At 46.6% G+C, this 17,773-nt stretch overlaps 1 protein-coding gene across 1 annotated transcript in view; it reads left to right on the top strand.

Moving 5' to 3' along the window:
- The window catches only part of NUP210 (nucleoporin 210), a 122,741-nt gene that overhangs the window by 34,460 nt on the left and 70,508 nt on the right, over positions 1 to 17,773 (top strand). Inside the window, exons 8-14 of the mRNA XM_054575085.1 lie at positions 438 to 506; positions 2,922 to 3,028; positions 3,701 to 3,841; positions 4,703 to 4,840; positions 5,838 to 5,993; positions 7,895 to 8,093; positions 12,943 to 13,088. Coding sequence (XP_054431060.1) covers positions 438 to 506; positions 2,922 to 3,028; positions 3,701 to 3,841; positions 4,703 to 4,840; positions 5,838 to 5,993; positions 7,895 to 8,093; positions 12,943 to 13,088 — 956 coding nt within the window. The remainder of the gene's footprint in view (positions 1 to 437; positions 507 to 2,921; positions 3,029 to 3,700; positions 3,842 to 4,702; positions 4,841 to 5,837; positions 5,994 to 7,894; positions 8,094 to 12,942; positions 13,089 to 17,773) is intronic.

Here is a 17,773-nt window from a genome sequence, read left to right as displayed (position 1 = left end):
CGCGCAAAGTCTGAAAATCCAAAAGATTGTTCATCTCTGTGGGTGACCTGCTGGAGAGGCTGCCGGGATGGGAGGTAGTGGTGGGCAGGCAGCCTTACTCCCACCTCCGGAACCTCTGGCACTTGTGGCCTCATCTGGGGACTTGGCTGAGGCTGTTTCCACACTGGCGTGTGGGGACTCTTGTCTCAGATGTGTTGGTGTGCCCTGCATGGCTTCCAGTGTCCTTTGCAGAGTCCCCCCTCCCTTTGCTAGTGTAGGAGACACAGGGTGGCTCTGATTCTGGAGACACCTCTGTTCCACTTGACAGCAGTCAGGGATTCTTCCTCCCCTCCTCTCTATCCATGTGATGTCTTGATGATACACTGTCCTCGCTGTGCAGAAACCTGACAGCTGGTTTATTTACTATCTTGTGTTTTGTTCCTTAATGAAGAATTCAGGTATCCTTATGCAGGGTGCTTCCAGGTTACCTAATAGCACTATTTACGTGGTAGAACCCAGATACCTAGGTGAGTGTGGGCATCCTGGGTCCTGTATGCTGCTCTTTTTTGATTACCTGAGTTAGAAAAATAAAATACAAGCAACAGCTCCCCCCAGAAAATGAGGCCAGCTCTACCAGCTGGGAGGCCCAGGGCAATGAACATTCACATGCCCTTGCCAGAGCTGCTCCCCATTCCTTCCCCTGTCGGAACCCAGAAACAATCAGAAACAAACAGGATCAGATGGCAGGTGGCTGGGGAGAGAAATGGGTAGAGTGGGAAAGGGCTTTGTTTCCTGCTGGTTTTTGTGGTGGCACTTTGTCCAGATCTGAACACAGCCATGGGTATTTGGTGGTTGGGGGCCTGCTCAGTTAGAGGGGCCCCTCAGGTGACATGACAGTTGGTAGATGTTTCCTCAAGGAGGAAGGGGAGGCATTTGTCTGAGAGAGGAGGGGAAGAACCCACAGCCATGCAGAACCTAGAGGGGCACAGCCAGTGCCTGGGAGCTGCAATAACAGATGACCACTTAATAGATGTCTGTGACACACCCCGGGTCACCGATGCCACACTTCTTTTGGTCTGAGCTTACTCACCTGTTGAGTGCACTGATGTGGTTCAGGGAAGAGAGCGTTTGATATGAAGCAAAACCCAAGGTCCTCCCGTGTGCTGCTGTGTCAGATTGCTGTTTGGTGCGGACCTAAGTGGACAACATGGTGACATCAGGCAGGATGGCCCTGGGTGTCTTAGGAGCTCCATTTACTCAGAAATGTATCCTTGGTACCGTCTATTTGTTTGGACTGTGCTGAGCATTGGAGTTCCAGGAGAAGGAAGACAGGGTCCTTGGTGCTTGGTTTTGTGAGGAGAGACCAGCACAGCAGGCGGTGACAGGATAGTGGGAAGGGTCAATTAATGTGAATGCAGAGAAAGGCTTCAGGTAGATTATAATTTAGGCAGGCCTTTTGTAGGAAGCTGCTCTTTTGCTGGTGGGTTATTATGGTACAGAGAATAGCTTAGGCAATGGTGTGGAAGTGAGAAAGAACATAATATCACAGGGGTCAGCAAGCCGTGGGTGTAGCAACTCCCATGAAAACAGCAAAAGGTCTCGAAGTAATGCAGGCTCACACAGGGAGAGTGCTTAGTGCCAGGCCTCACATGTAAACCTACTGTGCATCCAGAATGTAGACATAGTGTGGGTTCAGAGCATAGCTTCACTGTGGATTCAGAGTGTAGACTTTCTGTGGATTAAGGCATGGATTCACTGTGGATTTAGAATGTACACTTACTGTGTATTCAGAGTATGGACCTACTGTGGATTAGAGCATAGACCCACAGTGGATTAAGAGTGCAGACGTACTGTGGATTCAGAGCGTAGCCCCACTGTGCACTGGTGCTTAGACTTACGGTGGATTCAGAGAGTAGATCTTCTGTGGATTAGAGTGTAGACTTACTATGGATTGAGAGCGTAACCCTATGTGCATTCAGCAGAACCTCATGGTGGATTCAGAGTATAGATCTGTGGAATCCGAGGGTATTCTCACTGTAGATTCAGAACATATAGCTACTGTGGATTCAGAGCATAGACTTATTAAATATTCAGAGCATAGAGTCATTGTGATTTATAGATAGGGTAGACCCTCTCCAGATTCAGAGCTTAGACTTACTGTGGAATCACAGTTATAGACTCCCTGTGGATTCAGAGTTTAGTCTTTCTCTGTGTTAATAGATTCTTTGTGATTATTAGTGTAGACCCTCTGGATTCAGGGCATAGACCTACTATGGATTCAGAGAGTAGATTCACTGTGGATTTAGAACATTGACCTACCCTGGATTAAAAGCATAGACCCACTTTGGAATCAGAGTGTAGACTCACATGGATTCAGAGTAGGCCTACTATGTATTCAGAGTATACACCAGTATGGATTTTGAGCGCAGACCTACTGTAGACAGGATCAAGTTTGAATGAGTCTTGACTACTCAGTGTGGGATTGTTAATGTTTAGTTCTGGGGAATCTTAGAGATCAGTTTAGGTTTTTAGGGCTCAGTGCTGATGGCCAGCATTAGATCTCATAGTCATTAATAGCTAGACTTTTTCCATGGAGGAATGCAGGTGAGCAGTTGTGGACTATCTAGGTGAAGAATTATGAGGCCCTCCTTGTGCGCAGTTATAGATCTTTCTAGTTTAGTGGTCTGAGCCCTTCTAGGTAGGTGGTTTTGGGGTGCTCCAGGTGACAGTGGGTCTTTAGGTGAGTGGTTATAGGTATCTTTAAGGTGAGCAGTTGTATGTCTCTTCAGGTAAGTGGTCTGAGCCCTTCCAGGTAGGTGGTTGTGGGAACCTCCAGGTAAGCAGTGTGGAGCTCTCATAAAGGTACTTGGTCCCATCCTCTTCCTCAACTGTATCCCCCTGTGGCCTGAGTTGTCAGGCGGTGCCACTTGTCTGTTTTATAGGGTTCACAGTCCAACCTGGTGACAGGTGGGTGCTTGAGACTGAACGCCTATATGAAATTACCATTGAAGTGCTTGACAAGTCTGGCAACAAGGTCTACCCATCAGATGTGAGTGCCTAGGGTCCAGGTGGGGTGGTGAGGTGGGATGTGTCTCCTGGAATAGCTGCTCAGCGAGCTGCCCCCAAAGGGACAGGGGTCCCCATGCAGGCAGGCTGAGTTCAGGAACTTCGTAGTGGTACTGTGGGTTCATAGGAAGCACTGTTGTGGGATCCCTTGGACATGTCAAGACCCAGTAAACCTGTGCATCTACACAGCACAGGCCCACTCCCTACAGGGCTAGGGCAGGGAGAGGAAGCTGCAGGCAGCAGAGTTTAAGGACACGATGATGGTGAAGTGGTGTCTGCCAGCTGGAATTAGTTGTAAGGGATTTTGATGTCCTTTATTGTATTTGGTGGTTTCCCTTTTGGGACCTCAGGGCCTAAGAAAGCTGACTGTAATTTCTGAGCTCCCATGAGCCCCACACGGATAACTACAACAGGAGCACAGGGCCATTGGGTCATGCAGGGAGGGGAGCCTGGGAGGAGTCAAAGGCCAGAGTGGTCAGAGCTCAGTTTCAGAGCTTTATCCAGCTTATCTGCTGGCTTTTGGAGGCCTGCAAGCCTCAGAGAGACCCTGGCCTGACCTGACAGCTGCTTTCTGGTCACACTGCTTCTGTCCTGCATACTCACTTTCCTGGGTTTTCTTAGAAGTACCTCTCACCCATCTTGCCTCACCTTTCAGAACATCCGCATTGAAACCGTGCTTCCATCTGAGTTCTTTGAGGTGCTCTCTTCTTCCCAGAATGGGTCATCCCATCACGTCAGGGCACTAAAAAGAGGCCAAACAGCTATTGAGGCAGTCCTCACTTCCGTGGTGGACCAGGCAAGTTGACACCTCCCTCATCTACCCCCTGGGCTCTCCATAGATAGAGTGTCAACCAGGCTGGATGTGAGCCCTGGGGAGCCAGGGTCCCAACCTCGGCCTGTGTGTTGCTGTCACAGGTGCTATGAGGGTCCCTCCTTCTCTGGGCTTACAGAGGATGCCTTAGGGGTAGGGGGGCTTTGGGCTGTTTCTGTCACCTGTCCCCACATAAGCCAGAGCCCCTCTTCCTCTGCCAACCCCTGTAAAGGTGAGCCTACACCTTCTGGAATGAGGGCTGGAACTCCTGCTGGGGAGCAGTGTTGGGCACCGTGTCCAGCTGTAAACGAGCCAAGAGCCACCAGCATCCCTTTGACTATTTTGGCTGTGGGTCCTTCAAAGTCTTTTCATTTTGTCCTGTACTAAAAGGCCCATCAGTTTTAGGTGGGAGTAGTTCTTAACTGATTAGAACATTGGCATGGGTGTTCTCATCTGCCTGCCCTGCACTGACCTACAAGAGGCAGCAGGAAGCAATCGCCTGTGGACCCACACTGCAATTCCTACCAAAGTCTGCACTTCAGCTCTGGAGGCTTTGGACGAGTTCCCTTAGCATACCGCACCTCAGTTCCCTCATCATAAAGTGGGGATACCCACACCCATCCTGTCAGGGGGTCCCTGAGGATGGAATCAAGCATGTTTACTTGGAAAGCCATCTCAATGGAGACAGAAGCTGCAGGTTATCTGTCATCTTCCTTTCCACTCCCTACAATCACAAAATCTACCTTTGTGACTGATCCCCGGGGAGGGGCAGGGGTCTGCTTGAGTGGGAAAACTGCTGACAACCTGGTCATCATGGTGATGTGGGGCCTCCTCACCCCCTTGTAGGATGGAGGTGTCCACATGTTACGGGTGCCTGTGTGGAACCAACAGGAGGTGGAAATTCACATCCCCATCACCCTCTATCCCAGCATCCTGACGTTTCCGTGGCAACCAAAGACAGGTGCCTATCAGTACATGATCAAGGTAAGTGGGGGTCCCCACATCTGGCTGCACTCCTTCAGGTATTTCCATGGGATTGGGACTCTTTGGCCATTCTCTTCTAATATTACCTTCTGGGACTGGAGAGAATTAAAAATCAGAGAGTCTTTCTGCTTTCTATATTTTCTGAGGTTTCTATCATAGCAGTGTATTTTAATCAGAAAAAAGACTGAAAACAGAAAATGAAGCAAGATAAAGAAAACCTGGAATACAGATGTAACTTCCATATATATCTGTTTTAGTAAAAAAAAGTGTTTTCCTGAGGTAGTATAAACAACCTTGGAGGAAAATTTGAAATTCAAGGGAAAATGTCTCCAACCCTGTCTTATGCTACAGGTCTTAGTCTTTGTGTTCTTGGTCTTTGATATTCATGTGCCCACCTGGCATTTGTCAGCATGGACTGACTCCTTTGTGGCTCAAGCCCTTGTGGCCCACACAGTCCTCATTAGTTCCTGCTTCCCTGGCAGTGGTGACAGGTATCCTGTCAGCACTGGTCCCCACTACCAGCTGTGTCACCTTTCTGGCTCTCTTGGGCTCTAGGGTGATGGTCCCTGTTCTCAGAAGCTTCTGGGCTGTCCTTTACTTCAGGGCAAATGACTAGGAGTGGGCAGGAGTGTGTGCTGAAAGGGAGTGTTGTGTGGTCAGGGAAGCAGCATCCTGTACCTGGCTCCTTGGCCAAGGGGTCTTTCTATTGAGTCTGAGCTCTGGGAGGTCCCCTAGGTTCTGGGCCACTGTCATGAACTTGTGTGTACATGTACCACATCAGCCGCAAGGCCCCTAGAATATGAGGCCAGAAACAAGGCAGGGTGGAGAGAGCAAGGGGTGGAGGCAGCCTCCAGTCAGGTGTTGGCTTGATGCGGACCTGTGTGTGAGACAAAATGAGTGTGAGTAGGTGTGAGAGTAAGGGTGAATGTGAGTGTGTGTATGTGTGTGACACAGAGAGCAGGGAGGTGGGCTGATTAGATGATAATTTTTTCCCTAGGCCCACGGTGGGAGTGGGAACTTCAGTTGGTCTTCGTCAAGCTACATGGTTGCGACAGTCACCGTCAAAGGTGTGATGACCACAGGCAGTGACATAGGACTCAGTGTGATCCAGGCGCATGATGTTCAGAACCCACTACATTTTGGGGAGATGAAGGTGAGACCTCAGGGGCCAGAACAGCCCGGGGGTGGTGTCTAGGTACCCCCTCTTAGCCAGCCCTCCAGCTTAATTCAGAACTACGCTTTAGCCCTTGGTCTCGAGGGGCTCACAGCCATATGAGGGTGATGGAAATGACATTCCACACTGGGCAGGGGATGGAACCAGAAGGGCCAGGATCAACATAGCTGGGGTTTCTGGAATGGATCCCAGAGAACACAGAACATATGAGATAGCCTAAAAAGTTGTTCTAGAAAATTCGCCAAACCTCAAAAATGTGATTTTCCAAATTGAAAGGGTCAATGAATGTTGGGTTGTAAATTCACAGTGAACGGAAGGCCCAAGACTCTAAGGCACCCAGCTCCAATTCCTTTCCTCTGACTCTTGTTCAGATACAGTGAGGACTTCCCTGAACTAGGGCTTGACACCTGGCTTTTGACCGCAAGTGATGTGGGATCAACTCACTGAGCAAAGGCCACATATGAGAATGGACACCTGCAGCTGAGCCTCGTGACTTCCTGATCCCACCTGTTTTCTTACTGCCTGACCCTGACCACAGTCCCTTTTATTAGTTCATTTAAGGCAGAAATTGAAGGTCCATACGTGGCATGTCTAATCCTGATTTTCTCTTATATGATTTGGGATATTGATGATAGGTTTTCTTAAATTGTATTTTTTCCATTACTATTTATCTCCCCATACCCTTTTCTATCTCCACCCACCCTCTCCCCACCCCAACCACCACAATCACCACACTGTTGTCTGTGTCCATGAATTCTTTCTTTTTCCTTTTTTGCTTGATCCCTCCACCACCACACTCAGAGCTGTCAGCCTGCTCTGTATCTATGAGTCTGTCTCTATTTTGCTTATTCAGTTTGTTCATTAGATTCCACCTATGAGTGAAATCATATGGTAATTGTCTTTTTCTGACTGACTTATTTCACTTAGCATAGTGTTCTCCAGGTCCATCCATGCTGTCACAAAGGGTAAAATTTTCCTCTTTTTTACATTAAGTAGTAGTCCACTGTGTAAATATATCGCAGCTGTTTTATCGACTCATCTAGACAATAGGTAATTTTGTCTCTTTATTGACATACAACAGGCATGCACACCTATCTTAAAATTCATCTAAGTTTCATGTGAAGAGGGTCGTAATGGAGACCCTTCAGCTACAACATATTGTCCAATATTAGTATAAATTATAACCATCTTGCCCCTTGCCCGTCTTCTCCCAAGCTTTTTCATCTCAGTAAACGTGCTACCTTTTACCTGGTTGCTCCGCTAAAAGCTGGAGGACAATTCCCTGATAGGCAGTGTGTGTGATGACTAGAACCTGGCTTCCAGGGCTGGGCTGCGTGGGCCAGACTCCACCATGCTCCAGCTCAGATCTCCCGTGCCAGTTTCTTCATCAAGTATTGAGGTTAGTAATAGAGCCTTCTTAACGAGGAGACTGAGAGGATTCAGTGAATTAGCAGTGTTCTTAGAACAGAACCTGTAAGTCTGGTAAATTTTGTCTTAGTACAAATATTTTTTGTTGTTGATGAGGCCTCTCTCTGTTCCTGTATACTACCTTCTTTGTATTTCTCCAGTGTGCTGAGCTGGTACATGGCTCAGGATCTTTGCACAGATTGTCTCTTCTTCCCAGAAAGTCTTTCATCTGGTTGCCTCTGATATGACACTCAGTTCTAAGCTCCTACATTACTTCTCAGAGGGGGCCTTCCCTGACAGCTCATCCCTGGACATCACCTCAGTCCCCAGCACATGCCTGCATGTCCCTCAAGCTTAGTCTTCTCACTGACATATATTCAGTGCCCAGCACATAGTACTTTTTGTAAATCCGAGCAGCAGGCACTTCCTCTTGCATGCAGCCTGATGACCCTAGTCCATGCCTTCTCTTCCAGGTGTATGTGATCGAGCCCACAGGCATGGAATTTGCCCCATGCCAGGTGGAGGCACGAGTGGGCCAGACCCTGGAGCTGCCCCTAAGAATCAACGGCCTAATGCCCGGTGGGGCCAATGAAGTGGTCACCCTTAGCGACTGCTCCCACTTCTACTTGGAGGTTGAGGTGGAGAACCAGGGTGTGTTTCAGCTGCTTCCAGGTAAACTAACACTGATGAGCAGGCACCAGATAGCAGTGGAATTGAGGCAGGCTGCCTGGATGTTCAACATGGGCCGCCTCAAAATCCTGAATAGAGGGTTCTAGGCAATGAGGGGGTCACAGCATGAGAAATGGCATTTGTCCCCTTGTCCTGTGTCTACAGTTGTCTGCTTTGGATCTTACCGGGCAGGTGACCCACCATGTCACTGCTTGCTGAGCCTCAGTTTTCACTTCTCTAAAACAGGTGTCATTCTAAACAGAATTGCACGTCACAGTGCCCATTGCAGTGCCTGCAGTGCAGTAGGTGCTCAGAATACGCTGTTGATGCAGGATTTGGTTAGTGACAGAATTGCAACACCTTTGTGACATGCACATCCATCCTCCAGAGCCATCAAAGCCATGCACATTGATCTTTTTCTCTTTACCATCGCTTGCAGGGTTTTCGTGGTGATATAGGTGGTGATGGTGGAAGTTAGTTAGTTTATGGAGTGTCAGCCCTGCCAGGTGCGGGATAAGTAAGCACCTTGTATGTGTGATCTCATTAGACTTCGCAGCCACCATGGGAGGAGGAGCTGTGGTTGGGCCACACGTCAGATAGAGACTGAGTCTGTGTAGCCATCCAAACTCACACAAGAACACAGAGCGAGGGAGACACATCAAATTATGTCTGGCCTACTGTTCTGGAGCCCGAGTCCTCTGAAAAATGGGGCCTCCCAGGGAAGTAGGCTCAAGGGCAGCAGAGGAATTCCTCTCTGAATTCCACATGAAGAAAAGCAAGAACTGTTGAGCCAGTGAGGTGTGGGTAGGGGTAGAAGTAACAGGGAAACAGAACGGTAGTTGGTGGGGTTCTGGAGCCAGGGCCCTGAGGTGGGCATGTCTGGGGATGGGGACATACACAGTGGACCTGGAATAGTTGGAATGTGTTGGATCCTGAGTCATGGTGGAGTGTTGGAGGGTTTGGGAGCCCTTCAGGCAGTGGGAGCTACAGACAGTTTGTGAGCAGAGGAGTAATGACTTGATGGAGGTGGGTTTAGGAAGCCTAATTGGCAGAGGTATTCGTAGGATGGCCTGAGGTGCCAGGCGGCTCTATATGCCACTGCTGTATTTGTGGTTACCAGTGGAGCTATTTCAATGTGAAACTGTGCAGAGGAAGGAGGCAGTGTCTCTGAGACATCACTAAGCAAACCATATTTGTATCATCCTGTGGAGGGCGTTGCTGTGTCCTCTCTGACCATCCAAGAGAAATTGAGCTTTATGATGTCTTAAGTGTCCTCAGTGAGACAATGATTTAGGATCAAGGAAAACATTAGCACGTGGAAGAGGGTCCCACTGATGGCAGGAGAGGAGCCTGCTTCCCCAGCACTGCCCCCCCCACATGTATCCTGGAGAGGAGTTGCAGGCTTCAGCCCAGGCACTAGGTCTACATCCAGGAGATCCCAGGAATGAAAACCAGAGTTTGGAATTCCATTCTCCTGAGTCTGAGCTCCCTTCTTCAACATATCTGCTGTCTGTTGCCAGGCAAGTTGTGTAATCTTTCTAAGCCTCAGATTCTTCAAGTATGAAGTGGGGATACTGGCCCCTTGCCTGCTTGTGAGGGCATGAATGAGTGTCCCTAAGCCTAGTTCCAGGGTTTGATTTTGAAGACAGCACCTGACACAGAATCCTGCGGCATTGAAATTCCCTTAGCAAGCTCCTTAAGTGTCCCCCAATGAAGAGTATATGTGGCTTTGTGAAGGCTTGTGATAGGGCCCAGGTTATATGAGAAGTCTAGTCAGGGTAGAGAGACACTGGCATCATGGAAATCCATGGTACTTAAGACCAGATGGGGTCAGCGGCTTGATTGGCACCTGCCCTAGGGCACAGGAAGCACATGGAATAGAAACATGAGGGTAGATGTGATCCCAGGTTAGGTTAATGGGTTCCTTCTCTTTCTCCATCTTCCCGTAAAGTTCATGACCTTGATCTTGACCAAGTGAAGAGCATACATGAGACTCAGGTCATGGTTCTTGGAAATGAACTATATTGGGTTCCCTTGGCAACTGCAGTCCCAGGCATCACTCCTGCCAGCACATTTGGGTTATTTTGGGGCCTCATCCTCTTCCTACTGAACTTGGCTCCTGGGATCCTATTTCTGCCTTGTCCTCATTGTTGAAGCACACTTAAAAGCCTCTTGGCTTGTGGTCGTTACTGTGAACTTCTCCATGGAGTTGCTGGGCTTGACCAGGCTCATCCTCTGGGGATGGCAGTACAACAGCTCTTGCTCTACCCTGGCCCTTTTTCTGTTATAAGCCTTGGCTGGTTTTCAGCCCCCGGTTCACTCAGCAGCACTTAAGTGCTATGCTCTGAGGGTCCCCGGTAAACATGAGAGATGTAGTCTCACATTCGTGGCCCTTACAGTCCAGCAAGACAGATGGTGCAACAGGCAGGTATGGTACTGGGACAGAGTGCGCCAGTAGGGTGGCATGAATCCTGTGAGTTCTTTTTCACTTTTGGGCCTGTACTCCCTTGAAATGCCCAGACATGTTCCCCAGGAGAAATGTGCTGAAGACGGGTGTCTAAGCTTGTTTGGGGATGCATGGGAAGGCTGTTTAGAGGAAGTAATAACTGAAACCTGAAGGATGGGACTAGGAGAAAATAAGGGAAGAGTATTCTGAGGAACAGGAAGAGTGTGTTGTAAGCCTAAAGACAAGAAGGGGTGTAGCACACTTCAGCTTCTGGGCAGGTCAGAGCAGGGGGCCTCCCATTCCCAGGTCAGGGCCATGGAGCTTGAGTGTGTCCCTCAGCGCTTAGTTCCCCAGCATCTCTTCTCCGCTCTACAAAGGGCCTACCTCTCTTCTCATAATTCAGGGCCATGTCCAGATAAGCATTTGGGCAGACTCCCTGTACCAGACTGGAAGACAGCAGGGTGCATACTCAGACCTATCATGTCTCCATTTTTTTTTGTTTGTGTAACTGTGGACCCAATTTCAGTTTTCAGAAGCTCCTGGGCTCTGCCTGTGGACTCTGGCCTATCCTTCTTTGCAGCATAAGGACTTCTACCTGGGGCATGGCAGTGGCCATTGGCAAAAATAACATGCATTGAAACGTGTCCTGGGAGTGTGGAGATTGTCCTCAAATGTCCACAGCAGCTCTTTTACTAATCACCCTGAACTAGAAGCAACCAGCATGCCCATCAACTGGTGAATGAATAAGCAAGATACGGAACATCCTGACAATGGACTAATTCTCAGAATTCCAAAGGAAGCAACTATTGATCACAGCAGCAGGGCTGAGTTTCAAAATTATGCTGCGTGAGATGAGCCAGACACGAAGAGCACAGTTAATTGATGAGTAGTGTGAGGCAAACCAACCTATGCTGAGACTGAATGTAGAGCAATATCTGCCAAGGACCAGAGGATGGGAGAAGAAAGGAGGTGGATCATGGGTACAGGTTTTCTTTCTGGGGGATAAAATGTTCTAAAATTAGTGGCAATAGTTGCACAACTCTGTGAATATGTTAAAAACCACCAAATTGCATGTTTACTTCAAATGGGAGATTCTGCAGTATATGAATTATGTATTTTAGTAAAATTACTATTAAGAAAGAAAACTAAACTATGGTGGAAAAAATCAGAATGGCATAGTGATGACCTCCAGGGGAGGAGTGTCTGGGAAAAAGTGTAAGGGATCTGGGGTGGGGGGGCGGTGGTTGGGGGACAGTGTTCTGCATTGTGGTGGGTTGGGGTTTTACAGTAGCCACATGGTCTGTGCATTTCACTCTGTGTAAATTGGACCTTAAAAAATAAAAAGAACCATAAAGAAATACTGGGATAATAACGTATTTGTTAAAATATTTAGAATGAAGTGTACTGACACCTGTAACTCAGTTTTGAATGCATAAAAATACAAGATCAATTGATGGATGCATAGGGGATGGATAGATAATGCAGTAAGAGAACTAGAACAAAATGATAATTGTAGAATTTAAGGGGCGGGAATATGGGGCTTCACAGTATAATTTTTTCTAAATGTTTGGAAAGAAAACAAACTCCCACTAGAATGGCTTTTTTTAAAAAAAAGAGTGGAAAATACTATGTATTGGCAGGGATGTAGCATAGCCATTAGAAGTATTGTAACTTGATACAACCATTTTGGGAAAGTTATTTGGCAGTAATGATGAAAGATGAACACACGCATGCTCCTAGCAATAGGGATTAGGTGTGCGGATACAGCACTCTTAGGGACACACATAAAAGAAAGGCCAAAACCTGTCTACCTCAAGGAAAGTGCACCAAAAGACATGTTCTCAGCAGCACTGTGTATCATTGCCTTGCATTGGGAACAGCCCTGGTGTTTGCAGTGTCATGGAGAAATCGATTACAGACTCTTTATGAAACAGAATAATATATGCAAATGTGGATACAAGATATACAATGTACAAAATATAAGAGAGATCTCGCCATTAATACTGAACTGAAGAGGACAGACACAAAGGAGTTTATGCTCGGTGGTTCCTTTTATGTAAAATACAGAAGCCAGCAAAATTACACTGCAGTTAGAGGGCACCTCACATTGGTTTTCCTTTGGGGAGGAGCTAGTTAGTGACTGGAGGATCCATAGGAGATTCCAGGGTATAGGTTAAATTGTTTCTTGATTCCAGTCCTGGGTACAGCTTATACTCAGTTTGTGAAGGAAAACAATCATTGTGAACTGCGTGTTTCTGACAAATATACTTTTTGGTATGGGAATTAAAATTTTATGTTAAAAAATTAGGTTGTGTATGAAGCCCTGGATGAGAGGACTGTCAGCCTGTCATGTCTTTCCAGGAAAGCCAAATTCCCAGTGACCATTTGGCTCTCCTCTTCTTGCAGGGAGGCTACAGCCAGGATCTGAGCACTGCAGTGGTGTCAGGGTGAGAGCCGAGGCCCAGGGGTACACTGCGCTCCTCGTGAGCTACAAACACGGCCACATCCACCTGAGTGCCCAGATCACCATCGCTGCCTACCTGCCCCTCAAGGTGAGCCTGCGGCCCCTGCCCTCCAACTGAATTATTCATTTGTTCTGTTGAATTTGTATTAAAACCCTGATTATTCAAAATAGCTTTTAGAACAGCGATCTCTTCCTTTGGTTTTCAAGCTGAAATTAGGAAGTATGTAGAAGGAGCAGAGCCTCCCTGATGATAGTCAATGATTCCTGATATCTGTGTGGATGAAATGGTACCCTTTAGGGGCCTAAAAGGGATTATGACAGACAGTCAATTTTGGTGAATCCTGGAATGGGGATAGTGGCCCTGCCCTGAGGGTACACATTCTGGGGCCTTGGGAACTTGGGACCTGGGAACCTGAGGCCTTGGATTCTCTTCCTGCCTGATGTCAGGTAACCATGAAGTGTCTGAGTCCCCATTTGCCCATCTGTGGGTGGGAAGCAATTATATACTTGAGATCACAGCTTTGACACTAACCCCTAAGTATGAATCTAAGTATGAATCGAGGTCTAACACCAACTCTGTGACTTTGACTAATGTAATTTCTCTGGGCCTGTTTGCCTGGCTGTAAAATGGGGCTTATATTGTTCCTAATTCATAGGGTTATAAGAATTAGCTGAGCTTTGAGCAAAATTGGCTTAAAACACTACCTAGGAGGTAGTAAGTACTCACTGAGGGTTAATTATTAAAATACTAATAAAACAACTGAATCTTCTCTGAAGGGTAGTTGTGAAGACTTTACACAATAGCTATCATGCAGCAGGATGGTGAATGTAATTGTTTCTTACTTTGGACTGTGCTTCTCACACAGGAGGCCCAGAGATGGGTAAGTTGGCTCCTTGCTTAGGGGAGGCTTAAAGTCTTGGCCTGGGGAAGGCTCTTCCTCAGCCTCCCAGGCTGGGCCAGTCAGCACTTCATTTCCCTAACACCCAAGCATCTGCCTTTGGGATAGCTCTGGTCTCCGTGCTCTGTGACTATCTATTAAAGCAAGCTCAGAATTTTTTATCTCTGAATCCCTAGTCCTGGGCATGGTGCCTGATAGATAGCAGACAGCAACCAAGGGGTTTTTTGTTTTTGTTTTTTTAATTGAGGTATAATTGACATATAACATATTAGCTTCAGGTGTACAATGTAATGATTCAACATTGTATATGTGGAGAAATGACTACAATAGGCCTAGTTAACATCTGTAACCACCAGTAGTTACAAATTTTTTTCTATGATGATAATATTTAAGCGCTACTCTCTTAGCAACTTAAAAATATGCAAGATAGCATTGTTATCTATTGTCACTACGCTGTACATTACATCCCCAGAACTTAATTATTTTATACTGGAAGTTTGTACCTTTAGATCACCTTTCCCCATTCCTCCCCTAACTTCTTCCCTCCCTGCAATCACCAATCTGTACACTGTATTCATGAGCTTTTTATTTGTTTGTTTTTTAGATTCCACATATAAGTGAGATCATATACTATATGTCTTTGTCTGTATGACTTATTTCACAACATAATGCCTTCGAGGTCCATCCATGTTGTTGTAAATGGGAGGATTTTCTTTTTTATGCCTGAATTGTATATATGCTGAATTGTATATGTGTTTTTTATGCTTTCATTGTATGTATGTACCGTATTTTCTTTATCCATTCACTAATCAATGGACACTTAGGTTGTTTTTATTTCTTGGCTATTGTAAATAATGCTACAATGAGCATGGGATGCAGAAATCTTTTCAAGTTAGTGTTTTTGTTTCCTTCATTTTCTTTCATATCCAGAAGTGGAATTGCTGGGTCATATGATAGTTCTGTTTTAATTATTTGAAAAATGTTGTTTTATTTAAAATGAATAGTAGGGGCCCTGGCTGGTGTGGCTCAGTGGACTGAGCACGAGCCTATGAAATGAAAGGTCGCTGGTTTGATTCCCAGTCAGAGCACATGCCTGGGTTGCGAGGCCAGGTCCCTGGCTGGGGGCATGTGGGAGGTAACTGATTGATGTTTCTCTTGCACATCCATGTTTCCCTCCCTCTCTTTCTCCCTCCCTTCCCCTTTCTCTAAAAATAAATAAATAAAATCTTTAAAAAATTGAAATTAATAAGTAGGGGAAATGTGTTTAGAGTTAACCAACCAAGATTGAAACCAAGGTCTCCTGACCCCTAGATCTAAAATTGCAGATACATCTAGATATTCACTAGGGAGAAATGGCCCAGCCATGCTCCTCTTACTCCATTCATCTATTTATTTAACAAATATATGAATACTTACTCTGTACCAGTCCCTGCTCTTAACGAGAAGGATACGATGTTGCAAAAAAACACCACCACCACCACCACAAATCCTGGTCCTCATGAATTGACATTACAGCAGAGACAGAGGTAGAGACAGACAATAAGTGATCAAGTAAGTGATGACTTTTTCCATGGCATGCATATACAAAAATACAAGTGTGAAAGGATGGTAGAGAGCATGGCGGAAGGGAGGGTGGCAGCTTAAGTATAGGAGGTCAGACTCTCCTCACTGATCATGGCACTGGAGGAGGCGAGAGGGCTCAGAGAACAGTGCTGAAGAGAACTGAAATCCCTAAGATGGCAGTGGTCATTCTGGAGGAAGCCCTGCCACAGCCTTCCACGTGATGGGGTTTTTAGCCAGGACCCTTTGAAGAGGTTATGTAGGGCATTTCATGAGTGCTTCTTCAGGTGACTGGACAGTCTGATTATCAGGGTATTTGTCTGGAACATCAGAGGCCAGCAACAGAGCTCACTGTCCCAATGTGGGACTAAGGGTAAAGATATGGTGCCCTATCAAGGTGGCTTCCTGACTAGTCAATATAGAAGAATATAGGTCTCTTTTATTTTTCTTATTCCTTCATATCAGGTAACAAAACCCAAATAACATGGCTTAACCAATAGAAAATTTATTTCTCTTTCACACAAGAGCTCTCATACAGAGCTACTGTGGCAGTTCCATGGTCATCAGGGACCCCAGGTTTCTCTCTTTCCACTTCATCATCCTAGTATGTGGCTTTCATCTTCAAGGTTTGCCTCATGGTCTAAAATGGCTACTGAAGCTCCAGCCATCATATCTGCATTCCACATAGCCAGAAGGGAAAAGAGCTCACTTGTCAGTGTATTTTCCTATAGTAGTCTTGTCAGAAGTTTAAAACAGCAGTTTCCACCTGTATCTCACTGGCCAGAGCTTAATCTGTTGGTCACACCCAGGGAACTATTGTAGCTGGGCTATTTACAACTCTAATAAAATTGGGATTCCTTCTCTAAGGAAGAGAGGAGTGTGGAAACTGGGAAGGCGGCAAATAGTCATTGCTACAACCTGTGCTTGCTGGTCTCTCCATCAGTTTATTTTGCAGGCAGTTGCAGGGGACTTTGTTGGTACAGGCCCAGGCTAGGGAGACAGAGATCTAGGGAAAAATCACACACTCTGTGCTGGGGGAGAAAGACACTCAGATAATTGCAGCCAGCATAGTAGAGATAACAAAGGTTCCTGGGGAGGACAGGTCACCAATGAACACAAAAATAGGAGGAGGACAGGGAGACTGGAAGTGTGGCTAGTGGGAGCACTAGAGGCAGTATCGTATATTTTGGGGTGACATATGAGGCTGTGGTGGGTCAGAACAAAGAGGTTTTTGAAATCTGGTTAGGAACTGGATATTCTCATCTTGCAGCTAGTAAAGGTCTGAGAATGGGTGTGTTCTGGAAACACAATGTAAGGACTCTTCCCCTCCACAGAAGAAAGCTCCTGTCTGTATCTCGTGGGTACCGCTCAGCCCTTTCCTCCTCCCCCCAGCTTATGTGTTATCCTCTCTCTCTGCTTGGATCATGGTGGGGCTTGTGCTTGCCAGGGACCCAGTTCCCTCCATAGTTAACGTCCCAATTATTCTTCAGCCCTTGTCTGCTGCAGGATATTAGAGTGCCTTTTCCCACCTGCAAGTTACTCTCTGAAAGCTCCTAAGTGCCTGGATCTGGAGAGGCCACCTGGCTCCTTCATTTTGGCAATGTCAGCATAGACTGAATGCATTGACCCTAACGTCTCTGGGCCAACCAGGTATGCTGGAGCCTTAACCTGCCCTGCTCCATGCCTCCTGTCTCTTGATTCTAGACAGAGTATGAGTATTCCTGCAAAGAGGTGCAATTCCATCTCCTAGAAATGTGTACTGCCAGTGCTAAGGGACTCTTGATGACCAAACCCATCCCCCTGTTTTGCAAACCAGGAAATGGATGCCCAGCAAGGAGACCTTGTCTGAGCCAAACAGGCACTCTCTTCTCTTGCTTTGCCTGTTTGAATAGTTGCAGTCTAATGCCCACTGAGGAGCCTGTACAATTTATGAGTGTCTCTCATTAGTGGTATTGATTATTGACCTATCTCCTTGGCATAGAGTTCTGTGACACTGTAGTGCCCGAATGAGAAGGGAATAACACGTGCAGGTGATGATTCCTAGTTCTCTAGTTAATTATAGGACATGTGATGACTTTGCACAACCTTTCCCTTTGGGGTGAATGAAAAACATCCTGCTATACCTACAACAAACTTTTGCTGGTTGTGGCATTGAGACATGGGCAGGAACAGGGCATCTGGAGTCAGAATAGACCTGTACCCACCAGCTGGGTAAACTTGGATCAGTTGTTTCTTTTTGTTGGGATTCCTATTTTTCATCTGTAAAATGAGGATGAGAGTGGATAATAATGACAGTACTGGGTACGCATTCAAG

The sequence above is a fragment of the Pteronotus mesoamericanus genome, unplaced genomic scaffold (assembly GCF_021234165.1).
Source record: "Pteronotus mesoamericanus isolate MK-2021 breed Mesoamerican mustached bat unplaced genomic scaffold, CSHL_Meso_final contig_27, whole genome shotgun sequence".
NCBI classification, from domain to species: Eukaryota; Metazoa; Chordata; class Mammalia; order Chiroptera; family Mormoopidae; genus Pteronotus; species Pteronotus mesoamericanus.
The sequence above is the reverse complement of the archived record's forward strand: the minus strand, read 5'-3'. Positions and strand labels throughout refer to the sequence as shown.